Raw genomic sequence first — 16707 nt, forward strand, 5'->3', positions numbered from 1 at the left:
TACAGGGAATTAAGGCCTTAGGATGAGCTGACCTGAGTACCTTTCTCAGCATCATCTCTTTTCAGGGACTTCTGCTAGTGGCACAAATCTCACATGGCTGGGGAAGGGTTGTCAGGATGGGGAGAAGAGGCAGTCTCAGAGAGTGTAAGGTACTTCCGTGGAATCCATGTGAGTGTGGTTAACGTGTCTTAATGAACAACGCCTTGGCCAGTGGGGAGAACTGTACAAAGTGTTTGTAAAAGCACCTTTAAATCTAAAGGAATAATAAACCAAGCATTACAAAGATACGAGAATTAGAATGTCATGTGCTTCTTACCGTCTGGAAGACTGATGATGACATTCAAGTGTCAAACAGACATTTAAATGCTACAGTGAACACATCACTCGTCAATGAGTAAAAAAATAGTGTTAAGAGAAATGTTTTCATATTTACAAAAAGTCAGTTTATTCAGTTCAGATGGGATCTTTGTATATCCAGATAATTCAGTTAAATGTAAACATTGAAATTATCTAAAAACAAATGAAGAAATATAAACTTTTCAAATAGCAAATAGGAAATACCTTTGCAAAGCAAATACTATGGGTCTAGAGATGTGGTTTGGCAGTTTGGTGTGCTTGTACTCTTGCCGAGGACTATAGTTTGATTCCAGCATCCCTGCAGGGTGACTCACAGCCACTGTATCTCCAGGCACAGGGAATCCGGCACTCACTTCTGGTTTAGGCTCACACTCACACATAGTGGTGTATATGCCTTCAGACACACATGTGCATATACCTTCACTCAAGAAAAATAATATATATTCACATGTCAGGGTGAGCTCGCTATGGAGATTGGTTTGGAAGCTTTAAGAGAAAGGGCATGGTTTTGAAATAGCTATATTCTGGAGTAACTGAAGGGAAGAGATTATAGGGACTACAGACACACATGCCACACATCTGCACAGATGTACAGACAAGAATTAAATGTTCAATGAGTATTGCGAAATTGACTCCTGAGAAACCCCCGTACATTCAGGATCTGACAGCTGAAAGCTGAAAACCAAAGAGTTATTGCTTTGTTCTGTCTTTGGCTTGTGTCCTTTTCCACGAGGAGCAGACAGCAGCCAGTACTGATGAGCGGGAGTGCTTTTAAAAAGCTTCCTTAGGTGCACGCAGTCCTCTTTAATCTGAATGTACTTCTTCACAGGAATAGCGCAGAGCAGAGATCCCGAATGTGTAGTGCTGTAGATTGAGGAGGTTTTGCATTTTCCTCTTGGCAATCCATGCATGGCTCCAGAAAGAGTCCTCCTGAGGCTGCAGCTTCACATGTAGGAGTGCAAAGCAAGGAGAAGTGAACGATGAGCTCTGGAAGCAGAAAGGATAGAGGGTGGAGCGTGAGGATGGGGAACTAGCCATCACATGTAAGATCCATGGAGGAAAAAGTGAAAGAAGGCCCAGGATGGAACCATCAATTAAAACCAGCTATCTGAAGCGAGGCTATGACATAATGTCAGGGGCTCTTCTGAGCAAATGCTACATTGAATGCAGAGTTCATAGATACAAGTCTGAAACATAAGTTGTTCATATATACTTTATGGTTAAAAGATTTCTGTGTCCTGATCTTACTAACTGCACTATTATTTTCCCATTTAAATTGTTTCCATTTAAAGTCACACACACACACACACACACACACACACACAAACTTATGTGTATGCGAATATATGAAAGATAGTTAGCTAGCTCAAAAATTCATACCTTGTTAGTATCTTTCTGTTTTTTGTTTTGTTTGAGACAGGGTTTTCCTGTATAGTCCTGGCTGTCCTGGAACTTGCTCTATAGATGAGGCTGGGTCTTGAGCTTGCAGATCGGTGTGTCTCTGCTGGGATTAAAGGCATGTCTTGCCACTACCTGGTTTGCTAGTGTCCACTTTTAACATAACTGCCGGTTCTTGTTATTTTGTTTTGTACAGTTCCTTTGGAAGGACTGAGGAGCCAAAGCCAGTTTGAAGAGATGAGGTCAAGCTATATCCGGGAATTGATCAAGGCAATTGGCCTAAGGCAGAAAGGAGTGGTTCCCAGTTCTCAGCGCTTCTATCAACTTACAAAGTTTCTCGACAGCTTGCATGATGTAAGTATTTTGTTTTCCAGTATTCTGTTAATTTCTCAAATAATTAAGTGGTAGACTCTGGGGCTCAGTTAGCATTTTTCTGTTTTAGATAGTCCACGATCCATTCCTGGGATATTGTGCTATTAATCTAATCTCTGACAGCATGCCTAGAACTCTTAGCTGTGCCCAAAAGCTTGTCTTCTGGATCATTCTAGATCTTGGCAAGTTGATGACAAAGATTAGCCATCACAGTGTGGTTTCCCCAGCTGGTTTCCATAGTGTACTGGTTATCACGTTTACCTCATACAGTGTGGTTTCCCCAAATACTTGTTTCTGGTTGGGTTTAAAAAGACTATATCATGCCATTGTGTTCAATGTTGGCCTCTCAAATATCTTTTTACTAGTATGTATAACACTTGAGAATAGTTTAATGGCCAAGATAAATTATCATATATATTTCAGAATATGTTCCAAAATACTTTTTGCTTCAAAATATTAATATAGAAAAATAATACAACTATGCCATTTGGTGTGTATTTGTAAATACTCTTGCTTATGGCAATTGTTAAGAGCTCCATGATAGCCAGGATTCCATTCAAAGCCATAAAGAAATCATAAATTAATCTGGGTTATTTTTTATACTCTTCTGTGATAAACAGCCCATAAAAGTCCAACACCACAGCTATATTAATGAAACTTAACATGTGTGTGTGTGAGTGAGAGAGAGAGAGAGAGAGAGAGAGAGACTTATTAGAGACCAGCTTTTATTGCTGTTGTATAAGAAACTATATAAAAGTGAGAGTCAAAGCCATAAAAAAGCTACCTACTTAACCATGGCAGCTTGTGAGTCTGAATTATGAACACTTTGTGGAAATGATGAGCTACCTGAATTAAACATTTATAATAAAAAGCAGAGAATAAAATAAGCTTTTAAAAAAAGAAAGCTGAAGGATAAAGCACCAGTTCAGAGACAGAAGAGAAATCCACAGAGCCTCAAAGAAACACAATGGTACTGTGTCAAAGAAATGACAGCCTTCAAGAAGGAACATTTAGCAATAAATAAATAAAACTTTGAGACAATTAAGCACAAAATCAAAGACATTACAATTCAACAAAAGTCATGAAATACAAAGGACATTTCAGTAGAAAATAATTTAAAACCTAAGACACGATAAATCAGATTTCATCCTCAAAATTCACATTCATAGGAATTCAGAGAAGAAAGGATTTAGGAAAACAAAGGCAGGGGGATTACTGGGAAAGCTACACAATAGAAGGGCATGAGTTCTCTTTTTCCTTCTGAGCTTTAAGACGTGGCTTTGCTGTGTAGCCCACACTGAGCGTCAATGATAGCAGTCTTCCGGCCTCATGCCACTTCTCTTTGCTGAAGGTGTGAGTTTTCTAAATGTAAGGGACTAGCGTACAGGCACTGCACAATTCATCCAAGGTACACTATCATAGCTCATCATACCAAGAGTGAGAAGAATACCCTAAGCAAACCTATGAAAAAGAAACAACTCATATGCCAACTGCCAGAATTCTGAACGACACTGGCTCTGTGACAATGCCTGAGTGGTGTCTTCAGAACCCTGATGAAAGGAAAACCACCAGATAGCCAACAGCTGCAAGGCCACCATCAAAGTCCTGCAGAGGACATCTCAGATATAGCTGTCCCAGAGTGTGTTCCTGTTGAACAACAAGCTGTAGGCAAAGAAGATTCAAGCCAGGAGGGAAGCATGGTGATGTCTCCCCATAACAATAAGAGGAAGCCCCTGCTTATTTATCTGTCTTGCTGTACCAGTAAGACAGCACTGGACTCTACTACACCAGCTCCAGGGTGAAAATGGGGCTAGGGGGTTGCTAATATGCGCAATTAAGTTGATGTGGTTTTCACAATCCTGTCAGAGAAGAGAGGCCTCCTCACTGACACCCACGTTCAGGGGGTCTTGATCAGTCCCATGCTGGATTCCCAGGCATCAGTCTGGGATTCAAGAGCTAACCCTTGTCAGGTCAGCTGTTTCTGGGGGTTAAACCGGCCCAGTCCTAACCCCTTTGCTCATCAGTCCTCCCTCTCTGTCACTGGATTTCTTGAGTTCAACTCAGTGCTTAGCCATGGGAGTCTGCCTCTTCTTCCATCAGCCTCTGAATAAAGGTCACTCCCCAGATCTATGTCTAAAATCCATATATGAGAGAGTACATGCCATGTTTCTCTTTTTGTGAGGAGGCCTAGGTAATCTATTGGGCCTTGGGTAGTAGATCAATATTCATCCCAAGTATACAAATGGACTTTGGGATCCCATCCAACAATGTGAGATGCACTCTCACCCTGGACTCCCAGGGGAGAGTCTAGGCCCTGCCCTGGATGAAATGACAGACTATGGACACCCCCATGGAGGGCCTCACCCTCCCTGGGGAAATGAGGGGATATTGGAGGGGTTTGTGGGAGGGCACATGAGGAGGGAAGGGAAATGGAGAGGGACCTGGAATTGACATGTGAAGCAACCTTGTTTCTAATTTAAATGTAAAAATAAAAATTAAAAAATAAATAAAAGCAAACAAATCTCTGAAGCGCCATATTATCAGCGTGCTCCATCATCAGTACGGAACATTTTTCCCGTTATCCTAGAGGGTGGAGAGTTGCTTGCATGCTGGTGAGAACAAACAGCCGGGCAGGGTTTCCCAGGGTTAATAAGATAATGTATCCCTTTTGCACAGTGTGTGGGCTTACTGTCTCACGTCATCTACCCACTTGTTAAACCAACAGCTTGTGAAACAACTCCATCTATACTGCCTGAATACATTCATCCAGTCTCGGACACTGGCTGTGGAATTTCCAGAAATGATGTCTGAAGTTATTGCTGCACAGTTGCCCAAGATCTTGGCGGGCATGGTGAAGCCTCTTCTCTTTCATAAAAAGTGATGTCTTTGCTGTGTTTTCTTTGCAAAAATTGAATGTTGTACTGTGTCTTTTATTGTCTTGGTTAGGAAAGTCAGGTCGTGTGTCTTTATAATGTTCTTTTGAAAGCCTTACATGTACATGTACCACACTGTATGAAGTTATTACAGGTATACATACACACTGTATGAACTTATGGGAAAACTTGGGAGATGTTGATTTTCCTTTGTAATGCCTAAGTATAGGTTTTCAAGTGTTTTATGTACCCACGTTTTCTTTGAGAGTTTAAACAGTTTAAAAGGACTAAAATTGATTGTATGAGTAAACTATATCTCATTATATTATTTCATACTATCCAGGTGAGAATTTTTAACTTTTGCATCTAACATCTAACAAATCTCCTTTATAGGGGTGAGACACCCTACCTTTAGCAAAGCATACATGTTACTTCTAGGTAGTTGTTTTGATCTCCAAAAGTGGACCTTTAAAATGGCAGCCAAGAATGTAATCATTTTGTGAGAAGATTCATAGCCTGAAACAGATTTTCAAAGAGTTTTTAATGCAAAAAAGAAAGAAAAGAAAAGAACCGACAAAACAGAACAGAGTAACGGAAAGGGAGCTGACATAGGTTGAGGTTTTTGAAACTAGGCGTGCTGTGGTTGGAGCAGATCTACGATGGGGTGAACAAGCAGCCATACAGTTGCAGTGACTACCGATGGTGGGTTTGATGGTGAAGATGCCTCCAGATCAGGTCCTGTGAATGTCAGAAATCAGGTCTGTTCTCCCATTGGAATCCCTGTTGATGACTGACCTTGCAAACCAGTCGCCCTTGCTAGTTCTGTGTCCTGGCCAGTATGACAGCATTTGTGGCAAAGGCTTCCCTCTTCTTACCGTTGTATCAAAGAAGGCTGCAAGGGAAAGACAGGAAAAGTGAGAAAGGGGGGAGGGAAGAGGTAAATACCTTTCCCTTCTTGGGGATAGAGGGTTTTTTGTTTGTTTTTGTTTTGTTTTGGGAAATGCAGGTAGTGAATCTCAGGTGGAAAATGTTTTTAGTGCCTCTGAATCTGAAAGAGATGCTTTAGAAAGAGACAAGTCTCAGATGGAAAGAGTTTTGAGTGCCTACGACCCAATTCTAAATGAGTGGCTTCAGGAAATCCTAGACACTTGCTTCAAATAATACAACCAGGTACAGTGACGATAAGACACATAATTCACTTTGTCATTTCTACTTAAAATATTCATTTGAAAGACAGATTCTAGTTCTTTACAGAAATCAGTTACTGGACATCAGTTAGTTTTTTTTTTTAAAGAAAAGCTCATACATGTATGCATACCAAGTTCACACCACTGGTAAATGCAATAAAAGCCAGTTACTGTTTGTTTTCATTAAATCATTGGTATAAGTTCCAGTCATATTATATATATATATACTATATACACATATGTATATTATACAATAATTTCTCTAAATTAACAATAAATTCTCTAAATTAAAAAGAGAACTGACTACGTTGTGTCTGACTATGGCGTAAAGAACAATAAGTTCTCTAGCACATTTAAAATAGGTATTGAAATAAAGACTAATCAGGACTTTCGGCTTCTCTCGTTTTATGCATGAGGAAATCATACTGGTTTACCTGCTGCACAGTTCCTTGGTTCCAGCAGCCAATCAAAGTTTTACCCAGGTACTGCAGCCGTCAGCATTAGAACAGAGAAGCTCTTCCTCAGTGCCTGGGTGCCTTCTCCTGCCGCGTGTCTGAAATACACTACACTCTTGACTGGGTCTTCATATTCTCTATACACACATTCTCTCTCTCTCACACACACACACTCACACACACATTCTCTCTCTCACACACACTCACACACACACATTCTCTCTCACACACACACACTCACACACACATTCTCTCTCATACACACACACTCACACACACATTCTCTCTCACACACACACACTCACACACACATTCTCTCACACACACTCACACACACATTCTCTCTCATACACACACTCACACACACATTCTCTCACACACACTCACACACACATTCTCTCTCACACACACACACTCACACACATTCTCTCACACACACACACTCACACACATTCTCTCACACACACTCACCACACATTCTCTCACACACACACTCACACACACATTCTCTCACACACACACTCACACACACATTCTCTTACACACACACTCACACACACATTCTCTCTCTCTCACACACACATTCTCTCTCACACACACACACTCACACACATTCTCTCTCACACACACACACTCACACACATTCTCTCTCTTACACACACACTCACACACACATTCTCTCTCTTACACACACACTCATACACATTCTCTCTCACACACACATTCTCTCTCACACACACACTCACACACACATTCTCTCTCTCACACACACATTCTCTCTGTCACACACACACTCACACACACATTCTCTCACACACCCACATTCTCTCTGTCACACACACACTCACACACACATTCTCTCTCTCACACACACACACTCACACACATATTCTCTCTCTCACACACACTCACACACACATTCTCTCACACACATACATTCTCTCTGTCACACACACATACTCACACACACATTCTCTCTCTCTCTCACACACACACTCACACACATATTCTCTCTCTCTCACACACACACTCACACACACATTTTCTCTCTTACCCACACACTCACACATACACACACAGTGCACAAGCATGCACATTCTTGTTTCACTTTTCAGACAAAGGATCTGCTTCTGCTATTTCCTCACCGAAGCCTATTCAGGAACTTCCAGTCAGCTGTCACTAATCTACACATCAGAGTCGCCAAATGGGCTTTAAAAAAGAACACACTTTTATTAAGAAAAAAGTCTTGGGTGACATCCTTCACAACTATCCTTTAATCTGTCAATTTGCTGTGCTGCTGTTAGGTTCCTGCGATGCCAGTCTTTGCAAAGCATCACCTTTCGGCCAGAATTTCTCCACTCTGACTCTAGACCCAGACATGTGACAACCTTCAAGATTTGTATTGTTTCTGTAAAGTCTGCCTCAGTCTGCCATACAGGGATTTGATGGCTCCTATGTTTCTCTGTGGCTGTCTAATTTGCAATACTATGCGTCTGTACCATGCTGATGGTCCACAGGTCTGTGGGTTGTACTAAGGAAAGCCCACAGTGTCTCTTGACAGAGAGTTGACTGTCACATTTGTCCTCTTGCCGTAGGTCTCCTGGGTGATATTGAGAAACTTCTCATGGCTTTATCACACACTTTAATTTCCAAGCTGACTTTCCCTATCCTATGACATCTTGCCCTTTATTAAATATGGCATAGAAGCAGATTTTATATGAATCCATTACAATGGTCTGTTTCTTGTTCTGAACTTTACAACACAATGAATGCAATATTATTTCCTTCCCTGTAAGAGTCTACAAACAATTAAGTACTCTTTCATTGTTTTATATTGCAAACTTCGATGTAAAATTATCCCAATATTTCTGATTTTATTCAACAAGTATTTTTGAGTACCTAATAGCAGCATAAGAAAACATGTTAACAGGATTTAATAGTACCTGGGGGTAAAGAAAAAGTATATATAATTCAAGTAGGTATAACCCAGGTGTAGTGTGAATCTAGTATCTGCTAAAAGGAGGCTCATCAGATACCTGTGGGATGTATAAACTTCATTCTTGAGGTTTGATCTATGCAAGGCATTATTTATGCACAATTTTAATGAGATAAGTTCTAGAAAATGATATTGTTTTAAAATTAATAATTATATAACCTAGGCCAACTTTTTAGCAGTTCATTTGCTTTAAATTGATATGTACACTTGTTTATTGAAAAAGATCTCCCGTATAGAATACTTAGGGAAAATTATATTCTGTGACAGTTGTATGAACTGTGAGAGACTGATGAATGAATGTAGCCAAGAACAATGTCATAATTTCTTTTATTCGTGTAATGGCCTCTGGAACACTGGATACAATCGTTATCAAATCCTTTTTTTTTAATTAAAGGACTAATTTGATAGTAGTTACAGTTGTCTACCAGTACAGTCTAATGATAAAGGCAATGAAATTTTTCTAAGTCTATTTCAACTAAGAGTAAATAAAGTGTGTCATCTTCAGGGCTGAGTTTTATTATGACCCTTGTTTTGCAACTTCCTAAAAACATTTGATATTCTTGATCTCAATCTCCATCCATAGTTTAGATGTCTAAACACCAGGATTTACTATTTAAGGCTAAGCTTAGAAAGAAAAACATTCCCAGAAAATCATGACATGACCAAATGGAAGTGACCTCATCTCTGAATCTTTTACTCTAAGATTTCCAGCTACAATGACTCCATTCCTATCTTGTCATCATAACCTTTATCTCCATTCGGCAGGTCATGTTCTCGGGGTTGCTCCAGAGTAAAATTAAAGCATAAGGATACAGACTCTATATCATGAAATACTTGAATGTTGCTGAAGCAGATTTTTTTCTACTTAATGATAGATTCCCTCCACAAAAACCAGAAAAAGCATTTGTGTCTCAAGAGAGGATGATGGCTGGCATCAATTATTTTGGGGAACTATTATATGTCCATTGTTTGAAAACATGGCACCGTTAGTTACATGATGCTTTTCCATTGCATTTTTTCACACTTAGCTTTAAGTTTTACCCTTAAACAGGTGTGAAATAAAATATTTTTTAAGCAGCCATGGAGCATTAACTTGTGACTTCTAGCTTATTCTCAACTATACTGATGGACCTAATGATGTGCATAGTGGGCTAACCTACGACTGTGCCCACTTCAGGGTTATTTGCTGGCCATATGAGTGTAAGCTAGAGCTACATCATTAAGCCTTACCCAACTCCTTTGCAATTAATAAGCACAAGATATATATCCGTATACATATGTACAGGTGTTCAGAAATGTCATTTCTATGAGCTAGTAAATTCAGGGATGTAGAAAACCTAGTTGTTTTCCTTCTCCTGCTGTTTAATATGAAATAATTGACGTAGTTTGAAAATTGAAATATATTTTATTTATTTTCCTGAAAAATTGTAGCCTTTTAGTTTAGGACCTGCTTCATAAGAAATCTGAAGAGCATATCACCCTTTGCTTGTAGTATCTAGTAATAATAATATTAATTTTTTTACATTTCCCAATAGCTCTTTAAAATCCAAAAAGCTTAAGTGTAATACAGCTCTTCCACAAACTTACACTCCATACTAAACATTATTCTTGTCGTGGTCCTAATCCCACCTGTAACATCTGACAATGTTATCTAAGACACACGATGGAATCAACTCCGCAGACAGCATTGCTATTTGATAGCGGTAAGACATCTCCCTGCCTGCTTGATTCCTTTGATAACTACTACACCTTCAGTTTTTGCTACAAACACCCAGGCAATTTGCATGATTTCTGTTTGCCCTTACCAACCAGATTTCAGGCTGAAATATAAATCCTTTAAGTATTTTTAAAACCCCATAGCCTCATACATAAGAAGCCCTCAAGACTTGAAAATGTGCTTTTACAATTAAAGATACCTTGTTTTCTTTTTAAAGCATAATTCAGCAACCACTCCCATGAAGACAGAGTGAGTAGGACAAGAGGAAGACTCTAAGGAAGGGGTAGCTTTCTCTTTCCTATGATCTGCCTCTCAAATGTAGGAACCATCTTCACCTTTTAAATTCCAAAAGTAACTCCCAAGTTACTCCCATGCACTAAACTAGATCATGGCATAAGTTTCATTAGCAGAGGATTGCCAGGGCTCCCTGGCATTGCTGTTGTCTTTATTTGAGGTAGGGCACCAAGTACAATGTCTGCTCTACCTTTAACCTGCCACCTCTTTAGTAAACATTGCTTCACACCCCGGCCTTTAAAGGAAAAATAGGTAAAAAAGCCATGGGCAGCTAGCTGTCCATCCACAGAAGGAAAAATGCAGTTCGGTGTGGATTACACACCGCATCACGATGTGAATCCAAGATGGGCAAGACCTAAATAATCAGATTCAGGCAGGACTCTGGGGGAATGGGGGGGGCAGGACTCTGCAGACCACCATGTTCCTGGATAACCCATCTCCAGTTAAGTCTTCAAAGCTGATGTTAAATGAATGCTGTGTGTGTTGATGCTTCCTGGAACCCCAGGACTTTGTAGGCTGAGGCAGGATTGCACAATCTACACCAGCCTGACCACACAGACTTTGTCTCGATTTTTAAAATGAAAAGCAAAGAGCAGTTTCCTTTCATTACTTATCCTTCTCTTCCCTGGAAGAGTCTAAGCATTTATGGGGCATCGGTGATGAGTTCAATAGCAGTAACAGCAAAGGGAGGAAAACAGGACAGCTCCCTGCTCCCCCTTAGTGTTGACAGCATTCCAAAGCCAAGCTCTGGCCATGGCTGGAGGCTGCACCCAGGCTCATCCAAGCTCTCGCAGCTGGGGAGTCTGGAAAACCTTTGCAGGATTTCTGGATGAGTCCCAGAATGTCAACCTCATTTTCGATTTACTGGCTCTGGTTGCCTTGTGTCACGCTGACCTTATTGTTAAACACAGGTTTGTTTGCCTTCTTAGGACTCATGGCGAAATGGGGAACACATTACTTTTAAGCCGCCTGAAAGCTTTTAACTGACAGGGCACTTTCAGAGAAATGTGAAGAGGGCAGCCATGGAGGGCTACTCTGCGCGGTATTTCCAGGAAGCTGAACCATACTATTAACTCTCCGGGGTGACATTGGTGTCATAGCCCATATTTAGACAGATGTAAGTAGAATATGTAAGCAGGATTATAAACCGTTTTCAGGAATACTTTGTAACTTGCTTTTTAATTGCGTTTGGAAATTGCTCATCAACCTCAACTGTAGCCAACTTTCCAAACATTATTTTAAATGAGATCCATTTAAAGATGATTTTCTTTTGCTGGGTACATATGAAGCTTACTACATCTTGTCTATGATGGTTATTTTTCTTTTGAGTTTTTCTCACTAGCTATTTTAGCCAGCAGTGGTTTAAAGTGTTTTAGCATTGTTATCCTCCTTGTCCAAGGAAGGTTTTGGTTTCTAAAGCGTCTGTTCACCAAACTATGTTTCTATTAACGTACAGCTATTTTCCTTTTTAAAGGTTTTATTGAAATGCATTCCAATTAGAGCTGCTGGGCTGTGCAACAAACACTCGGTATGACTGGATTTTTTACAATATGGACTTAATTTGGTAAACACAAATTTTAAGTTTTTAAAGTAGGAGAACCCGAACCCCCAGTGGATGGCTTTCCTGAGCTAGGTTGGCAGCTAGAGACTGAACGTTACTGAGAAATGGTGTGGCTTCCTTCTAGATGTCTGTGATTTATAAGGAAACAGAAAGGAAAGTGTTTGTGAGTTAATAGCAGTGCGACCCCTAGCTGTCAGAGGTGCGCCCTGCTTCTTTTCCATGGGGTAGAAACTCTGGCCACAATTTCAGATGGTAAGCGGGGACAGACAGAGTTCCACGGCTACCTTCTTTTAGTCGCTGTTTTAATCAGCATTGTGTCTCCTTTTGACCCAACTATTTGGTATATTTTAACTCTTCTGAGGTGCTCATATTCCCAGGGAAAAATCAGAATAGTCAGGTCTCTATGTTTAAAATACTTCAAAAGAACAACAGTTTTCAATTTTTTTTTCCTAAATTGATGCTTTGAAACAGACTGGGGAAACAGACTAGGGCTTAGAAGGAGGGGTGTGGCTTGCCAGGTCATTTGGAGAGTTCTCTGACATAAAAGCAGATGTTACCTCCTTGATTATTGAGCAACATTAGTGGCAGGACGATACAAACTCCAAAAAGATGATATACTGTGATAACTGTATGGGAAATGCTCAAAGAATTACCAGTTATTATCCAAACAAAAAATGTAAATATGCTCAGAGCTTCAGTCCTGTTTAAAGAGTCTCTCACTGTTCTAATTTGAGGCAATATCATTTGGGGGGGGGGGAGTCACCAACCCGTCTGTTTAGATACCAAATAATTGAGTTTTCTAAGATCTTAACATTCAGCTTAAAACAGAGAAGAAAATGGCTGGAAGCAACTTGCCTACTTCAACTCTCAAAAGTTAATCAAAAGACCGCTTTCAACTCTGAAACTACCAGCTTTCTAAAGAGTTTATCAATGCATCATGGCCAACCTGGCTATCTATGTCAGTAGAGGAGAAACTTGCCCTGAACACAAAACAAAAAGATGTTGGTAGTGATGGATGTAATGACGATGGAGTTGAAAAGTGTTGCTTTAGGCATCATCTCATTCTCAACTGCAAGTGGTGAGGAACTCTAGATAGCAGGGCAGTCTCCCTGCTTGGCTGTGGCAGGGACGAGTTCCCTCTCTCTGAGGTACAGTTGGGTGGAGAGCAAAGACAGATGATTTGTTAGCTGGGTATCTCCGTGAACAAGAGGAAAACACAAGGGAAACTCTTAGAGTACCTGACTCTGAGAGGGCCAAGGTATCCCTTAAAACGGTGTCTGAGAAGTGATTGAGGAGCTAGCATGCAGGCGAGAAGAAAGGAGGAGTACTCCAAATCTGTTAACAGCAGAGGCAAACCAAAAGGAAAGGGCGCACACACGGTACTGACAGAGAACATGATGATGGGACTCAGGACAAAATCCAAGTCCCAGACGTGTGTGGCCTTGTGTACCCCCTTATCACATGGAGACATGATTCTGTGTGTGCAAGGGAACAGCATCCTCTGTGTGGTCCTGCTAGAAAATTCCCTTCTGCAGTAAAGACGGTGGGCTTGGAGAAGGCTCATCCTGGAGGTAGGGAGCATGTTTGAAGGAAGTTGCAATATTCTGCGAAATGATGGGTCATAAACATGAAGACCTGGGGGGTGATTATGACCTCTTTAGCTTCCCAGAAGGCTTTATAAGACAGAACAGAGAGGCAGTGGCAGAATGACGAAGGAGATGAGCATACCAGATAAACTTCTGGCCAGGAGGCCACATGCCTAACTGTTTGGCTTCTGTGTTGAAACTGAAATTCCTCATCAAGAAAGAAAATAAAAACTAAGAAGCTTCAGTTTTGCCAACCGCTAGAATCCAAAAGAGTATCCTTACAAGCTGTACCCCTCCTCCAACATCCCCACCATACCGAGCACCTACAACCCAAAAGTCCTGATCTAGGAAGTGTAAGAAAGCCAGAACAGCCTCAAGCTCAGCGGGTGAGAAGTAGAGACATTGAGCGGTAAACAACTACAAAACCAACAGGTCCAATGAGTAGCAACTTCCTCAGAAGCCACTATCTAGGAGTGTGGCAGTACAGAACAGGAATAAACAGGTTTAAAAGGTTCAGGATCTTGTCTCGTGAACCATCCAGGGAGTGTGGGGGGTCCAGAGGAAAGAGTTAGAGTGTGGGTAATAGTCTGGGGTGTGAACTTGGCAGTTGAAGGTGTAGTTGTCTCTCCTAGTTTAATGGAGCACTGTTTGGTCACCTCACTCGGTTCCTATAGAGGCCTCACCTTCCACCTTATTCCCACTGAGGGTCAGCAGTGAGGAGACAAATACATGCATGGTGGCAATGGTTGCTGAGGCCTCCCGGAGACCTCTCCCCTGGCACTTCTTCACTTCCTGGCAATTGCCAAGCCCGGTCACAAATGCAAAGGTGTCATCTCCTGCAGACTTCGATGGCTTTTGGAATCATCAGGTGTCTGCTCCAGCACTACAGAGCTCTTTGTTTGCTGGCATGGTACTTTCTAGTCTTTTCTGGCTCAACAGGTTTCTCCTCTGTGAACTGGTTTCCCTGTCTGGCCTCTTCTATGGGTCATTTTGTCCTTTCAAGAGAACCAGGGTTCCGGTTACCTGCTGTGACCTCCCTGTTGGCAGTAAGTAGGCAGAATGTAGACTTCTCTGAGACATCACTGTCCTTACAGCATCACTGGACTCTAGCCACCATGCTCATGAACTCCTTCTGCCTGGTCTGGATTATCTTCAAGCTCAGCCTCCAAGTGTTGAAATCTGACATCCCCGCCACACATGTTTCTTCTTTCTCTTCCTGTCAGTTGTAGGATTCTGGATCTGAAGCAAATTCTTGTCTTAAGACCTACCTGTGACCAAACTCAAATTTGTTTGTTTGATTTTGAGACAGGTTCTCCCTATGTAGCCCTGGCTGTCATAAGAGTGTACTACGTAGACCAGGCTGGCCTCAAAGTCACAAATATCCACCTTCTTCTACCTCTTGAGTGTAGGTTTAAAGGTGTAAGCTACCAAGACCAGCATCCAAGTCCAACTCAAGGTCTATATGCTTAACATTTATCTGTCTCTTAGAAGGCCTTGGTCTCCAGATTTGTCTTGCTCTGGTCTACCCAAAGAGAAACCCACAAAGTCAGAAGATGAACACTGACTTTCTTAAGCATTTCTCCCCCAGTGGGTCTTGAGAAGGACCCATTTTGAAAAAGGACCAAGACACATTGATGTTCTTCAATAAGCAGATGCTGCGCAGCTCTTTGGGAATTTCTAATGGAGCTGTCTGTCAAGCTCCCTTCATCTACAATGCCCATCAGCTTTCCTCCCATGGGTACTGGGACATTTGGAGCTGTGGAAAGGGGGTGGCTGTAGGCTACACCTATCACACACCCTTTTTAATCTAATGTTCTTTGCTTTCCTTGGGATAATTTCACTGCTTTGAATGTCAGCTTTCACAGTTCAAGCTGGAATTGTTGAAAGGCTCAGAGAAATGTACCGTTATTTGTTGATAAAACTAGTGTTCATGGTACCGCAGGAGGAAGAAGTCATCAGTGCTCTGTCATGTGCATGCCCTTTTCTGATCTCTTTGCTATTGGTCTGTCTTAAGTAAATAGTAGATCCTTTATAATATTCGGCACACTTGGATGTTTAGTCTCATGTCCTTAAGTAAAATTATACAAACATGGCTTCTAATTTCTGCATAGGAAGGAAAATATTTTGAACTATATTGGAAATTGAGGGGTTTTCTAGGAAGGTAAAAGTGTCTTCCCATCTGTGGAACCCTGGCACTATTTCCCTGGAAATGGCCAGGTGATGAATGTAAAAACCAAGCAAGCAACACCAACATCACCACAATCTTATTTCCAGCCTACTGTTAAGAATTATATCCCAACTTCTCCGCTAAGGGTGGATTTCAGAGAAAATGTTCTGTGACTCACACAATAAAGTTGAGTCAGTCTACCCTCCTTGAATTGTGTCATGTGTTAGAGAGGCTCGGTTTTGAAATGAATCTTTAGATGAATTGTTTCTTAAAAAATATCAGTCCTATAAAACACCTCAAACCTCAGTATAATTACATGACAGGTACATATGCATAGTCAAGACATTATTCTCATTTTTAATTCCATTCAGTACTTTAACTTGCCTAAGACCATATATGGCATAAGATAGGATGTTAATAGAATTTGGTAGCATGCATTCTTGATAATCTATGTGTTTTAATGAAGCAAGTATTGATTTTTAAGGCAATTAAATTGAAGCCAACTAGTTGTTTTAATCATAAAGATGACACAAAACAGCTCATGTCTAGTATCTAGTGATACATAATAATAATTATATATAGAGAGACATTGATTACAATGGTCAAAATGTGATAGTTGTTCTACAAATTTTAATTTTCATAAGAAATTGTGTACTACACATTAAAGACAAAGGTATAATCTGATTGTTAATTCTGCAATGCTTTCATTAAAGTAATATAATTTAGTACAGTACTATAAATAAA

General features: G+C 40.7%; 1 protein-coding gene across 1 annotated transcript in view; it reads left to right on the plus strand.

Annotated features, from left to right (window-relative positions):
• The window catches only part of Pgr (progesterone receptor), a 64680-nt gene extending 58106 nt beyond the window's left edge, over nucleotides 1-6574 (plus strand). Inside the window, exons 7-8 of the mRNA XM_005077324.4 lie at nucleotides 1952-2109; nucleotides 4853-6574. Of these exons, the coding sequence (XP_005077381.1) occupies nucleotides 1952-2109; nucleotides 4853-5008 (314 nt within the window). The 3' untranslated portion in view covers nucleotides 5009-6574. The remainder of the gene's footprint in view (nucleotides 1-1951; nucleotides 2110-4852) is intronic.
• Nucleotides 6575-16707: the final 10133 nt, after the last annotated feature.

The sequence above is a fragment of the Mesocricetus auratus genome, unplaced genomic scaffold (genome assembly GCF_017639785.1).
Source record: "Mesocricetus auratus isolate SY011 unplaced genomic scaffold, BCM_Maur_2.0 Super-Scaffold_100040, whole genome shotgun sequence".
Taxonomy (NCBI): Eukaryota; Metazoa; Chordata; class Mammalia; order Rodentia; family Cricetidae; genus Mesocricetus; species Mesocricetus auratus.